General features: G+C 42.3%; 1 protein-coding gene across 9 annotated transcripts in view; it reads left to right on the top strand.

The window, feature by feature from the left end:
- The window catches only part of VPS13D (vacuolar protein sorting 13 homolog D), a 226,893-nt gene that overhangs the window by 57,722 nt on the left and 153,705 nt on the right, over nucleotides 1-15,466 (top strand). For all 9 annotated transcript variants that reach the window (XM_059691217.1, XM_059691216.1, XM_059691215.1 and 6 more), the window contains 6 exons: nucleotides 1,012-1,194; nucleotides 7,500-7,722; nucleotides 10,430-10,640; nucleotides 12,681-12,852; nucleotides 13,038-13,150; nucleotides 14,928-15,140. In XM_059691217.1, the coding sequence (XP_059547200.1) occupies nucleotides 1,012-1,194; nucleotides 7,500-7,722; nucleotides 10,430-10,640; nucleotides 12,681-12,852; nucleotides 13,038-13,150; nucleotides 14,928-15,140 (1,115 nt within the window). The remainder of the gene's footprint in view (nucleotides 1-1,011; nucleotides 1,195-7,499; nucleotides 7,723-10,429; nucleotides 10,641-12,680; nucleotides 12,853-13,037; nucleotides 13,151-14,927; nucleotides 15,141-15,466) is intronic.

Here is a 15,466-nt window from a genome sequence, read left to right as displayed (position 1 = left end):
CACCAAAAAATATGTATTTTGTGGATCTGGCCAAAAAATAGGTATAATTTTGATTCATTCACACCAGACAAATATTGTTGTATTGGCTGTTGTCATTTTTTTTAATTTGATAATCTAAGGGAAAAGAAGTCAGGCATACCTGTTGAAAATTGCTATCTTAGTGGGAAAACATTGTTTTTCACCATTAAGTATGATGTTAACTGTAGATAGTTTTTTTTAAAGGAGTTTGTCTACTTCATCTAAATTGTCAGTTTGTTGGCATGAAATTTTTCATAGGTTTCCTTATCTTTTTAATATTTGTAAGTTCTGTAGTAGTGTCCCCCACTCCTTCCTTTTAGTGGTGATTTTTGTTTCATTTCTTTCTTTTTATTATTACATGTAGAGGTTTATCATTTTTCATCAGTCTTTTCAAAGAACCAATTTATTGAAGCCTGGTATAAAGATTAGAACTTAAAAAGAGCGTGAATTCTGTGGTTGTTGGTGTAGTGTTCCATGAACATTTTATTTTTTTTCTATTGTTTGTTTTCTAATTAAGTAATTTCTGTTCTTTATTATGTTCTTTCCTCTACTTAGTTTTATCTTGCTTTTCTTTTTTTTTTTTTTTTTAGCTTCTTAAGATAGAAGCCTTGAACATTGGTCTTAAATCTTTATTTTTAAATATAAAATAAACATTTACTGAACATTTTCTCTACTGTTTTAAGCACATCCCTTGAATTTTAGCATGCAATGATTTAGTTATCAGTAAGGTCAAAATACGTTTCCATTTCCCGTGTGATTTCTTCTTTGACCCATGGATTATTTAGAAGTGTGTAGTCTGATTTTCAAATATTTGGGGTTTTTCATTATCTCCTTGTTACTGATTTCTAATTTAACTCCATGGTGGTTATAGGATATACTAGTACTCTGTATGATTTTAGGTGTTTTGGTTCCATAAATTTATGGAACTTTGTGGAGACCTGTAAAATTAGGGAATTAATTGATCCTCTGAGTCCATTTTCTTTTCTCTTACAGGTGAGAGATCAAGCCCAGCGCTGCTCACGGGTTCTCCTGGATATCGAGGCTGGTGCTCCCGTTCTCCTTATCCCAGAAAGTTCCAGATCAAATAATCTGATTGTAGCAAATTTGGGGAAGTTGAAAGTCAAGAACAGGTTTCTCTTTGCTGGTTTTCCTGGGACCTTTTCCTTACAAGATAAGGTGAGCAGTTAGTACCCATTCCCTTGTCACTGAACTGGCATTTGAACACTAATTGAAAAATTCACGTGTTGCTGTGAGGTGGTCCTCACTGCTGTGAGTGTATGTGACTTTGAAGAATTATTATTATTACTAGGGGCCCGATGCACGAAATTCGTGCACTGGGTGTGTCCCTCAGCCCAGCCTGCCCCCTCTCACATACTGGGAGCCCTCAGGCGTTGACCCCCATCACCCTCCAATCGCAGGATCGGCCCCTTGCCCAGGCCTGACGCCTCTGGCTGAGGCGTCCGGCCCGGGCAGTGGGGACCCGCAGCTGCAGCGGCCCCACGATCGTGGGCTTCGCTTTAGGCCCAGGCAAGGGACCCCTAGCTCCTGGGACTGCCAGCTTCGATCGTGCTCAGCTCCCATTGCTGGCTCCACCCCTACTTCCTGCTATCACTGGCCAGGACGGAAAAGGCACCTGATTCTCTGATCATGGCTGGGGGGCAGGGCAAAGGCGGCCCCAGGGCCGCCTTTGCCCTGCCCCCCAGCTCTTAGCTCCCCCCTGGGTTTCTGATCACTGTCAGTGGCAGGGGGCTTCTTCCTGCTTTCCCTTTCGCCTCCCTGCATTGTGCCTACATATGCAAATTAACCGCCATCTTGTTGGCAGTTAACTGCCAATCTTAGTTGGCAGTTAATTTGCATATAGCCCTGATTAGCCAATGAAAAGGGTAGCTCGTACGCCAATTACCATTTTTCTCTTTTATTAGTGTTGATTATCATTATTATTATTATTTAATCCTCACCCAAGGATATTTTCTCCATTGATTTTTAGAGAGTGTGAAAGGGAGGGTGGAGGAGGGGAGAGAGAAAGAAACATCGACTGGCTGCCTCCCGCATGCGCCCCGAGCCTGGACAGGGAGCAAACCTGCTACTGAAGTATGTGCCCTTGACTGGGAATTGAACCTGCGACCCATCAGTCCTCGGACTGATGCTCTAACCATTGAGCAACTGACTAGGGCTTGAAGATTATTTTTGACATTTTATTGACATTTTAATTTACCCTTTAATAGAGATAGTAGAAATTGTAACCTTTACTAACTGTATGTAGTAAGTAATTTTATCAAACAAACCAACAGAACCAATCTTCCATCTTTATAATGCTTTCCTCACTGTTTGACCTCAGAATAATCAACTTTTTACACTATTTGGCTTTTTCAGGGGACCTGATTTGGCCCAACGTTTATCTGAAGCCATTAAAAAATATCCTTATAATAAAGTCTTATACAGATATTGCTCTGTAGTTTAAAATTATATTAGAACTTATTTATTTCTTACAATAATGTTTGGAGGTATTGGCATGAGGATTGCTGTTGTTTTCATTTTACATTTGGAAAAAGGGGGTCTCACTGAGAATAAATGATAAAAATGGGAGCACCACCCTAGCCAGTTTGGCTCAGTGGAGTGAAGGGTCCCGGGTTTGATTCCGGTCAAGGGCACATACGTTGGTTGCAGGCTTGATCCCCAGCCCTAGCCTGGGCTAGTCCAGGTGCGGGCGGGAGGCAACCAATTGATGTGTCTCTCTCACACTGATGTTTCTCTCTCTGTCTGTCCCACTCTCTTCCACTCTCCTAAAAATCAATGGAAAAATATCCTTGGGTGAGGATTAACAAAACAAAAAGGAAAAAAAAAAAAGAGAGAGCACCCAGTAATCACAGACTTAGTGCCAAGAGGACATGGAGGTGGTCTGATTAGCCCCTCCCACTCACATTTGCACTGATGAGACTGGTACCATTGCTGGAACTAGAGGTGTCTTGTTCTTTTCCCCCCTGTGTGTTTTGATGGCACCTTGCTAGTTTCCACAGTGGCTTTTCAGTCTATCTGCTTATTTAGTACAAACTCGTTTTAGCTTGTCAGAATAGCACTTACTGAAAACCCCAGCTAGTTATGCTTGTTTTGGTCTAACAGCTAATAATACTGGGAGAGAGATGGCCTTTGAAGGGGGGTGTACATAAAATTTGATTTAATTGTAAGATCTTATGACTGACAATAATAGTACTATTACTGAATGCTTATTGAAGGCTTATTGAATGCTTATTATACATCAGCCTTTGCTTTTTACATATTTGTTCACTTTGTTCTCATTAGTAACCTAAGAGGTATCTAGTATTATTAACACCATTTTTCCAGATAAAGAAATTGAGACTTAAAAAGATTAAGTCATTTCTTTTGGATTATACAGGTAGTACGGAGGACTTGTGGGCCTTAGACTTAGCTGTGATTTGATTTTACCTCCCGGGATTAGGATTAGGTTAACGTGGGGAAAATAAGCTGACAAACGCTGTTCCTGTTGTGTGTCTTGAGTAGCCCTTACTGAGTAGCTAGAGCTCTTTGAATTTTCTGAAGGGTGGGGCAGTGAATTCATTAAAATAACTTAGATGGAAGAACTCGAAAGATTATGACAGCAAAGATATGAACGAGCAGTTACTGTTTGCCTCTCTAGGTACAGAAAGAAAAGAAGATGAAAGAGCATGAGTGGGGTGGTAGTCCTTACCAGGATGTTGCCAAGGACAGCAACTCAGTTCAGAAAGTAATAGGAAGATAATATTTGTTGGCAATGCTTAATGTTATGATTTTCAAATTACTGTCTCTGTATTTTTTATTTTATTTTTCACTCATTCATTTACTCACTGTTATTCACATAAACATCTTGAACCGAAGATATGTGATTCAGTGAGTGGGAATGGGTGGAGGAAGGAGAAGAGTGAAGATGGGACAGTGACAATCATAGGAACCACGTCCATGTGTTGTAACCTTGGGCTCTGGACCCAGAGTTGGGGGTGTTTGGACAAAGGGCTGGAGGTCATGTTGTCCATGTATCATCTTAGTTATAGCCACTCACTCAGATAAACCAGATTTAGTGATCAGAGCGGAGGCCGCAGTGTTTAGTGATGCACGGGGAGGGCAGCACCAGGTTCGCCCAGCTCCTAGGCATCCCTCAGGCAGAGCTGCGAGCGGCCCTCCTGTGGGTAACAGGCCTCACCGCCAGAGGCTGCTTTGACTGGGAGAAACAGGCTCCCACTCAAGTGTATTTTTGTTAGTTTGTTAATCCTCACCTGAGGATATTTGTCCCATTGATTTTTAGAGAGAGTAGAAGGAAGGGAGGGGAAGGGGAGAGAGAGAGAAAAAAAAAAATCTATTGGTTGCCTCTTGCACATGCCCCAACTGGGGCCAGGTATTGAACCTGCAACCCAGGTACTTGCCGTTGACCAGGAATTGAACCCATGACCCTCCATTGAGTCGGCCGACACTCTAACTGCCAAGCCACTACTTATGTGTATTTTTTGCAACAGTAAAAGTGAGATCCACTACCATTGGTCTTTTCACAGTAAGCCCACTAGGGAACTAGTAACCTTGGCCTTAATGAAGTAAATCGGTTTTCATAGTTGAGATATAAGCATTTTGCTGTTTGCTGATTTAAAGAACATAAAAGAAAGGTTCATTCATAAAAAGAAAGATTGGTAACTGCTTCTAAACTTTCTTATTCACTTCTCCTTAGTATGAAGTGTTTATAATTAACATGAGTAGATTTTAAACAAAAGTATCAGCACCGGTGTTTGCACACGAACATTGTCCCCATCATCATCTCTGGATATTGCATCTTTGTTCCAACTCCACTGCCGTTACTGCCCAGGGAGATCTCCTTGGGAACTGTCTTTTGAGGTTACAGTAAGTTTTTGGGAACATATTTGTTTTGTGGTAAATCTTTGTTTTGAGACCTACATATTTTTAGGAAAAGGTCAGTTAGAGCCAGAATGGGTAATTAAGTTCAATAAGTACCATTTCTGTTTTTCTACCCTTCAGTAGAGGACTGATGTTCTCAGATATCCTATATAATCCTATCTAATAAAAGGCTAATATGCAAATGATCCCCTCTGGAGTTCGACTGACTGGGAGTTTGACTGCTCGCTATGATGTGTGCTGACCACGGGGGGGCAGCACAGAATGAAGGAAGGTCCTGGCTAGCAGCCAGCATCTGGGGAAGGAAGGCCCCGGCTGGCAGCTGGCAGCCGGAGGAAGGAAGGTCCTGGCTGGCAGCCGGCAGCTGGGGGAAGGAAGGCCCCAATCGGCCCTGATCGCCGGCCAGGCCTAGGGGCCCTACCTATGCATGAATTTTGTGCACTGGGCCTCTAGTATCTATATATGGGTTCACAAGCTGACACTGAAGTTAGCATAACAAAGAATTGCCAACTATCTCAAGAAAGTTTTGTTAAGTAAGCCAGATAACTGTATATAGTTTGCAGCATTTTAATGAAAAAATTTCCCTGTATTTGTTTTTGAGGATTTGATTTTAAGTGGCAGTGCATACAAGGATCGCTGTTTCTTCAAGGTATAATATGCTTTTTTGCCTCCTGGTTATTCTGAAAGACCTTATGGGATTCAGCAGTCAATTCACACTCTTATGCTTAAAAAAAGAAAATTTTAAAAATTAACCCTTTAAAGTATCTCATTGGGAAAGTCTGCTTATCGTGTGTGTGTGTGTGTGTGTGTGTGTGTGTGTGTGTGTCTCACTTTCCTCCTGTGTAGAGAAGTTCTTAAGGGCCATGAAAAGCAATTGCTTTTCTTCTCTTTGTCTCTCTTTCCTTTCCTTTTCTTCTCTTTCTTTCTTGCTCTCGGTCTCGCTCTTGCTCTAGGTAGTATGTAAGTTCTTGGTGGTGTATTTTTATTTCCTTTAACCCTAGAAAAGCCTTATCTTGTGGCATACTAGTGGTTGTTCTGTAGAATTCCATAAGGGCTGCTTGGAGTGTGCTGCCTGTGAAAGATCTGTAATCAGATAAACATATCTGTGAAGCTTGCCTCCGACGTGTACAGCCAAGCTCAGTTGACCTAGGCCTATATAAAGTGGATAGTTACTTTCCTCACCAGAAATCAGTTTGCATTTCCATTTGCCCTTGGATACATTTGCACGTGTGAGGTTTGTCTAGCATGCATCCCAGTGGTTGAAGAACAGGAAGTAATCCTGAAACCAAAGCTTGTGGAGAGGTTATTTGCCTTTGAGCTTTATGACTCCTGTGTGTTTAGAATTGTTTTACATAAATCCATGTCCTAATGAGTGTAGGTTTGAATTTTTTACATATGCTCTTCCTTTCATTTTTCTCAATCATAGCTTTTGCTTAAACCATAATTTCTAAGTCAGCCTTTCAAAAGCTTTGAGTTAATCTCCTCAAGCCATTGATTTACTTAGACCAACTACAGTGAGGATGTAGAGATGAGTCAAATGAAAGAGCAACAAATACTCCCTAGAGTTTAAATAAACTAAGCAAGAGGGAAGGTTTTTAATGTTGAAATACTTAAGTAATAGCATTTACCTAGTAATTTGACTTGCAAAACACATTTTGGAAAGTAAGAACTGGTTTCGTTCACTGTTACGTGTAATTGCTACCTACCCAAGAGAACCCGGAAGGAGAGCGCTGTTACCTCCTCGAAGGCTGAGAGGAATGACATGCAAGGCCGCGCTAGCGGAAAACCGTTCTCCCCTCCTCCAATCCGCTCTTGAGGATGGATAGATGAGAACGCTGGGGAGGCACAAGTCGTAGGGATGCAGGGCTCTGAGGCTTGGACAAAGCAGTCACGGGAGGTTTTCAATCAAGTCAGTTATTGAATTATTTTGGTGAAAAGATTTATCCCTGTTGGCAGTTAACTGAAGGTACTAAGTATCTAAGAGCAGGGTGTAGTATTTTATAGAATTTATTTTACTTGGGATTAGCCCTTAATCTTTATGTCCTGGAGCAGAAACATAATAGGAATGGCCAACCGCCTGTGTTTTCCTTTTTTTATTTTTTTCCATTGACATACAGTTACTGAGAGAGATAAGAAATGTGAATCCATGAGGAGAGACTTCCAGAAAATGCAAACACGTTACGTAATTAAGTAATTCCATTGGAACCATACTTGCTGTTAGATACGTTTCTTAGAACAATAAGCCCCTCCCCTCCAGTACAGTGACAATATATCATATGGCTGAGAGATTAGCTTTTGCTTCATTTTACGTTGATTCAACAAACCACTGGCCTTTAGGATTTTAACATTTGCTCTTAAGACAGAAGATAATATCTTCCTGCAAAATTGCTACTGTTTTCAACAGGTATTGAATTATATGTACCATCTCTGCAGATAATTACATCTGATGTAAATGTCATGATCCTGTTACTACCCTTTGCTCATGGGATCAGGTTGTCTTGGAAGAGCCCAGGGACTGGATGGGATTTCCAGGACCGTAAAGAGACCACCCCCATTCTTGCCTTTTAGCTTTATTCTGTTTCTTCCAGGAATCAGTGCCTTCAGCTTCCCCGGTGAGCTTTCCCAAACACAGCATGAGGAAGACGACGAGCACGGAGGACCCGAAGGACAGCCGCACGGAGGGGCTGTTCATGGCGCCGCCTGCTGGAGTGGGTGGAGGCGTCCTGAAGAGTGAGCTCATGCCCAGTGCCTCGACCAAGCAGCAAGGGCAGCAAGCCACACCCTCTGTCGGCCAGGTTTCCAGTAGTCCAGGTAAGAGAAGAGAAAGGGACTGTGTGATGAAGGTGAGGAATTCGTGAGATGGCTGTAGGTGGGGGTGTCGTGGGGGGGGGGGGTGGGAGTGAAAGAGGAGGCTGCACCTGGCAAAGGGCAGATGCTGGCAAAGCAATAGCATGTCTTCTGTGCTAATGGAATTTTGACATTGCTTTAGTAGGCTTAAGAAATTTAGGTTGTAGACTTAGCATTGGGTGACTTCTAAAGTGGGTTAAATTAGCAAGACACAGGGTAAATAAAGATATTTAGATCATTTATTGGAATTTTTTTCTTATAGGTCAAGAGAGTTGCCACCAGATGGTATATTTATAACTAGAATGATTCCTGCCTCCTTAGACACACCTACTATTCAGACACCATCCTTGCCAGTCACTATTTAATTCTAAAAAATGAAACATAACTCTTTCATAAAATGTCAGTGTGAATTAGGTAACAACAGAAATACTTTAAATAACAATTTTTAAAAGACATGGACCATCTAGTCATTGGTTTCCTGCTCTGGAATTTAAGAATGGGTCATCCAGTTGAGAGCCTGATTTTGGCCTTTTAGTTTTCAGATGGGTTCTGGTTGGGTGATGGATTGCATGAGTGAGATGCTGCTCCAAGGAGCTCGAGAGGGAAGCAGGGTATGATTAACCACAAAAACCAGCTGATCGTGGTTGGTCTTCGGGAGCTATGGGACTCAAGCTGGGGGAGACTGCTGAGCATCTTCTGTTAGACGTGAGGAAGAGCTAACACCCTGCAGCGCCTTACAGCCCTCGAGGTGACAGGAGGGTGGTTACTTGGGTGATTAATGGCTCTATATGATTATCATAATAGTAGTTGTTGAACACTTACTATGTGCCAGACATTGTGGCACATTCTTTATGTAAATTATCACACACATTTCATCCTCATAACACCCCTATAGAGTTTTATTTTTATCCCCATTTTACAGATGAAGAGATAAAGGCCAAGAGAGATTAAGTAATTTAACCTGCCCAGTTACATAGATAGTAAATGGTAGCATTGGACTATGAGCTTAGGCAGTCTGACTCCAGAACCTGAATTCTTAACCCATGTGGTGTTGCCTGTCGATCTATGTATGTCACACATTGGAGCACAGGAGTGGGTGCACTCACAGCACCCTCAGCGAATGTTGTCTTCTGTCGCTATGGTGACAGTGCTGGTGAGGAATGAGGGCAGCCTTACATATAGGAAGGGATTTGGGATATAGAAAGATGTCTTCCCAAGAATATTTCTCCTGGCTTACTTTTTATTTCTGGGATTCCTCTATTTGTGTATAAGATTGGATTAAGGCAGTGGTTTTCATACTTCTTCTATTTACTCTAGGATTCCATGATGACCCCAGGGACTCTCTGAAGCCCTTCCTTCCTATCCCATCCCTCCTTCTTCCAAATCAGCTGTACTTTTATCTGTTTCACCAAGTTATCAGTATAGTCAAGAAATCAAGAACTAATTTATTTAGTGCCTGCTTAATGCCAGGTGTATGCTGCTAGACATGGTTCCTGCCACCATGTGAATAATGTGGGAATGACATTAAATAAGCATCTAAATATTGGAAGACTAAGATAAATGTTATAGGAAAGACTGAAGAACAGAGAGGACCCAGGTGAGATGGAGAAGAGAGGGTGGCATCATAGGTAAGGCTGTCCAGACAGCAAAGAGCTTGGCCTTTGGGGAAATAAAGGCCAGTGAGCTTGAGTCTTCATGAGCAAAGTGGAGAATGGCTTAAGGCAGTGATGGCGAACCTTTTGAGCTTGGCGTGTCAGCATTTTGAAAAACCCTAACTTAACTCTGGTGCCGTGTCACATATAGAAATTTTTTGATCTTTGCAACCATAGTAAAACAAAGACATATTTTTGATATTTATTTTATATATTTAAATGCCATTTAACAAAGAAAAATCAACCAAAAAAATGAGTTCGCGTGTCACCTCTGACACGCGTGTCATAGGTTTGCCGTCACTGGCTTAAGGTGAGGTTGGAAAAGTAGGCAGTGGGCTTAAGCAGGGTCTTACAGGGCTTAGGGGAGATTTACAGAAAAAAATTTGGAATAAACATAGCCATTAAAGTGTGTGAAGGAAGAGAATGTATGTTATGTCTCATTTTTTTATTTTTTAAAGGGATGACACTGGTATTTTGTGGGCAGAATGGTTTTGTGAGGGCCAGGAGGGAATTTGTTGGTATATGGGAGGGGGGTTTATGGTGATTTAAGCAAGAACGAAGGTGGTTTGGATTAGATCAGTGGTGGTGGAAATGGCACATGTGGTATATGTTAGAAAAAGAGTTTTGTTGCTGGGAGATTTTGCAACCTTTGGGTAATGTTATCTCTACAGGAGATGCCTGTTGGATTTTCTGGGAGGGATGCATGTTAAATGAGTTTCATCAAAACCTTTTAGTCTCAGCCAGTGTCTCTGGACAGTAGTGAGGCGCTGAGGGAATGTGGCACAGTCTACACCTGAAGTGGGGGTGAGCAGGCAGGAAGTGTCAGCACGTAGAGCGTTGCGCAGGGAGGTCCAGGTGCCCGTGTGGAGACTTCTGGGCACCCCGTTTCCTGAAGCAGGCAGTTCTCAACGTTTTCCCAAAGACAGAATGAACTTTCTTTGGCTTTTTAGTTTTGCTCAGGACCAGCCTTTTTTGGGTCTCATTTTCTTCATTCTCTCTCTTTTCTTGGGTCCACATAGAAGACCATGTGTGCCTGCTGGATTGCATTGTCGTGGATCTGCAAGACATGGACATCTTTGCTGCCGAGAGACGTCCCCGGGAATATTCGAAGGCCTCAGACGATAGCAGTGGAGATCTGGTCTTTCCCTCTTATTTTGTGCGACAGACGGGAGGCAGCCTCTTAACTGAGCCTTGCCGGCTGAAATTGCAGGTGGAAAGGAATTTGGACAGGTGAGTGTTTTATATCTGAATAACTATCACAAGTAGAATGTTAATAAGGCGGAAATCAGTGCTTTAGGTAAGTGTGAAAGATAATCGGTGTTCGCTTATTTCTTCATGTAATAAATGTTCTAGACATGAGAGCTGCTGTGATGAAAGAAAAAAGTCTGCCTTCACAGAGCTCTGCTGAGGGATATAGGAAGGCAAGTCGATGGTTCTAATTTAGTGTTTGAGTCAGTGTTATAAACTGCTAGGATTGCAGCAGGTGCCGTGGAGACAGGAAGGGACGTACGTTTAGCATGGATTTTGGTGTGGGTAGGGAGGTGGTGATGGCAGGGAAAATATTTTGGAAGAGGTGACATTAGGATTATATGTTCCAAATACAGTAGGCTCTGGGCCTGGTATTGCTATTTTCCCTGGAGCTCCATTTAATCAGAGTAACTGTTTAGATGCAGTTTTGCCCATTTCACTCTATTGAGCAATCTGAAAGTACCCCATAAACATTAATGAACTGATTTTACCTTTTCATTGGTCTCTCAAAACACAGGATGCTTCTTTCTGTAGTTTAGAACGTTGTTTTAATTGTCATTAGTGCCATGCCTGGCTGGGAAAGGTCTTGAAAATAAGCATTCCCAGAGCCTACCTGAGTCCCCCAGAAGCCGACTCTCAGGGCAGAGCCTCAGGTGTATATTAACAAGGCCGTCTGGGGGTGTTGGTGCCCACGTGGGCCTGTGCACGACTGGAGGCTACTGGCCTCAGTGCATGAGGCCTTCAGTTTGAGGCACTAGTTTTGGAGAAGCAGCAACATTTGCATCTCAACTCCAGGGAGAGACGAGCAGTGGTTGTAAAGTAATGCTTTGAAAAGCAGCCTCCTTGCTGGTATAGAGTGTGATTTGAGTCCCTCTTTGGCCACACCCTTTGCAGTCCTTGGGTTTGGGCAAGTCCTTTTATGTCACTTTTTCGTTTCTGTCTGGATTAATGAAAGAGTTTAGCTGCTCTCACTGGGATTTTTGCATTTCATTCTTACTTGTTATTCAAGTGCTCCTTGGCTGGTGTTCAGTTATGGTTGGCATGGGCTATATTTGGTTTTACTGGCTTAGCAGACTTAAGAGGAGCTTCATTATTTAGAAATCGAACACTGTGTTTTCTTTTCAAGTAATGCTTCCAAAAAAAAAAAGTGCTTTGCTACTCTCCTTATCTAAACGTTACCCACTTTCATCAGTGTTTATGTGCAAATGGTTATACTCTGTTAGCCCAGATAAAAGGTGATAACTGAACATAAGGCATCCGATCCACTTCTCACTCCACCCAAACAGGAACCCAGGAGGGCACTCGGTAATCCCTTCCAGCTTCTCTTGGTTGGTTGCATCACTGGTCCTTTTCACTTTATTGCATGTAGGTTTTTCTCTATGGACAACGTAACTTTTTATATTCCCCTTCCACGTGAAATCTGACCCTCTATTTTATGTACTCGGAGTGTGGCATCTGCAGGACCTAGCAGGCTCACTTTGCCCTGAGGAGGGTAGAGAAAAAGGTCTTCAGTGTGGGGATGAGATGTATTACTCCTCAACCTGGCTGCTTCCACTTTACTCCTGCCCGTCTCCGAGACATGTCACTGACAGATTTTATCCTAATTGTCCCGCTGGGCTTGGGATAAAACACTGATTTCATCCTTCAGTTATCACTAAATCTGAAGAGTTAAATAAAGAGCTTGTAATTATGTCTTTATTGCTTTTCCATCTATAATGTTTAAACTATTTCTGAGTCTCATGAGATTTTTTCCTTATTAATATATTCCTTAGTCAACTCATTAAATTTGGGACTTTGTAAATATATATTTTGGAAGAAAGGGGCTTTTTGTAGTTGAAGCATGACATTCAGTCATACTAACTTGCTTCGTTAGGAGCCACATGACATTTTTGTCATTGGAAGTTAGAAATTAACTGTTTGATAATGTAGGTGGGTACTTTTTAGCTCTTATATTTGGGTGTGAACTATGTCAATGCCAAGTTAGTTTGGTTTGTAAAATTTTCCCCTTTCCTTTTTTCATAGAGAGATAAGTCATACTGTGCCGGACATATCCATCCATGGCAACCTCTCCTCAGTCCACTGCTCCTTAGATTTGTACAAATACAAGCTGATCCGTGGTTTATTAGAAAACAACCTGGGAGAGCCCATAGAGGAATTTATGCGGCCTTATGATTTACAAGACCCAAGAATTCACGTGAGTGAGACCTCATGTTCTTTGGTAACTCCCATTGCCTCAGTGGATGGTCACCCTGTGCATACATGCCTCAAGTCACCCCGGGAAAGAAGATGGAACAGTCAGCAAATTAGATTTCTCGCCATCCTAATCCCAATCCTCATTGGCACCATCAAGTGTGGACTGACCAGCGTTTTCTTTTCCAGACGGTCCTGAGTGGAGAGGTGTACACATGCATGTGCTTCCTCATGGACATGGTAAACGTGAGTCTGGAGCTGAAGGATCCAAAAGGAAGAGAAGGGGCCGGGTCCCTGGCGAGGTGTGGCTCTCATTACATTGCATTGTTTTATAACAACAGTAATACAGTAACATTGATACAAGTAACCCACAGGTTTTGCTTTAGCAGAGAGCAGAGGTTCCGGAGTGCTGGTTGACAGCGGAATGTGGTCTGCAGAGTGCTTTTCAAAAGTTCAAGTTCACCGCCGTCTACATCCAGATAGCATAGGCTGCGCTCTGGTAGCAGGCTCTCGAAAATACCAGTGACTTAGAACAGGGGAGAGTTTTTCCTCCTGCTACAGGGGTCTCGGGAGTCTCTGCTCACTGCAGTCTCCGCGGCTGACAGAGCAGACGGTGTTGACATGCCAGCGAGAAAAATAAGAGCCCTGGAGGGTCTTACAGGCAGTTAATGCCCTGGCAAACCTCGTGGGGTAGAACATGGGCCCACACATGCACGGCTGAGTCAGCACGCAGGCGTCCTGTGTCTGCACAGGGGAGACCCGGACTGTTGGGTGAGCAGCACTGACGTTTCCCTCACTGGCCAACATTTACAATTTGGGGGTTTTCACACAAAAAGTTGGGATTTCAGTTTCTTTTGAAAAATTGGAAGCTTTGGCAGTGCTGGCCCATGTTTTCATTTGGGAGCCCTAGAAGCTAGTGGCAACTTGGGAAACCTTTCGAAAGGGCATGTGTTTACGCAGCCATTCACTTATTTATATCGTCTGCGTGGTCAGTGTAGACCAGGAATTTGTTCTTCGCAGTGGGGACCTTTAAGAATGCATTGTGTTTTCACACTCGATCACCTTTCATGTAGGTATCTTGACAGCCATGTAAGGTGGTGCAGACATTACTTTTCTCTGGTTTCCAGATAGAGTTTTTGACTAATTAAGGTTATTTGGCTGGAAAAGTGTTCCGATGTTTGAAAACAGGACTTCAGCCTAGTGATTTCCTCACGGAAGCACTCTGTATTTTACTTTGTTTTTCCCTTGAAAATCCATCCTGGTCTGTATCTAACTAGCTGGAGTTCCATGCTGATTGTTTTGTTGCAAAATTTTTTGATGACTGGCAGGGCCCTTAGTTTTCTCCAATATCTGTACAGATTGTCGTGATGGTACTGAGTGACTATGAGTTGTCCATTGCAGCTTTCTCTGTTATTAAAAAAAAGTCAGTCCCAAATGCATTTCCTATTGGTGGGCGAGTTGCGTTATTTTTCTGTAATGAAGGGTATTGTTTGTTCTGGTAGTTTCCATTAAGCTATAGTGTCTGAGGTAAAAATTAAGCAAACTCTGGAGAGAGACTCCTCTAGGCAGGCTAGAAGTTGACAAGTGAAGGACTAAAGGGATCCTCGACATCCCTTGTGGATTATCGCATATACAATGTGGGGCAAAACAGGTTTACAGTTGTGAGTACTGGAAATAGAGTTTATTCTTGTGTTATTATTTATTAATTATTGTATTATTTTCCATCCGAAAACCTGTAAACCTACTTTTGCCCCACCCTGTATTCAGTCTTCTTAGGCTTGAGATGAGAAATGAGATGAAAATGAACCAAGAATATAATACATGTGTGGTATTGCTGTTCCTCATGAGATTCCTTTGGACAAGATCATCTCTTTGGAAATAGAAAGTAAGATGCAGAGCCTAGTGATACTAAGTCCATTTTGAGGAATCTGTTAAAATCAATGAAAGATCTCAGAATAAATGTTATCCTCCTTCATAGAACGTACGCATACTTATTATTTTGTGTTTTTTTTTATTTTGAACTTACATAATTTTGTAAAAGGGAAGAGTTTAACATCTTGTCTGATTTCTTCCTTTTAGATTTGACTTTAAGAAATGTAAACTGCTCTTTGAGAGCTTTTCCAACCAAACCAAATCCGTTAACTTGGTTTCCCATTCCATGATGGCTTTTGACACCCGCTATGCTGGGCAGAAGGCCAGTCCTGGCACGACCAACGTCTTCAGCTGTATCTTTCAGCCCTCCAAGAACAGCAGCACAGCCCAAGGATCCATTCAGATCGAGTTGCATTTCAGGTAGTACATCCAGCCCCTGGTCTGCCTTTCTTCATTGAGATATTTCCTTTTGTGGCCATGGCCATGTTGGCTGTAGAGCAGCAAAGGACCAAGGAATCACTGAAAAGATAAATACATAATGGCCCCTCAGTGTGCAATGTAATGTGTATTGACTCAGTCTTCCTGTAACCTTGCAGCTTCACTTATTGGCCAAAAGGTGTCTCTGTTGTTTAAAAAAAGTAGTTTAGAGTTACACCAGATTCTTGGAATCAATCTGCTGTCGACCAAGGATGTCAAACTCGTGGCGGTGAGTTTGACATGCTTGCTGTAGGCTGTTTTAATATGCA

The sequence above is a fragment of the Myotis daubentonii genome, chromosome 3 (genome assembly GCF_963259705.1).
Source record: "Myotis daubentonii chromosome 3, mMyoDau2.1, whole genome shotgun sequence".
Lineage (NCBI taxonomy): Eukaryota > Metazoa > Chordata > Mammalia > Chiroptera > Vespertilionidae > Myotis > Myotis daubentonii.
Note: the sequence above shows the minus strand (reverse complement) of the source record. Positions and strands in the feature narration are given on the sequence as shown.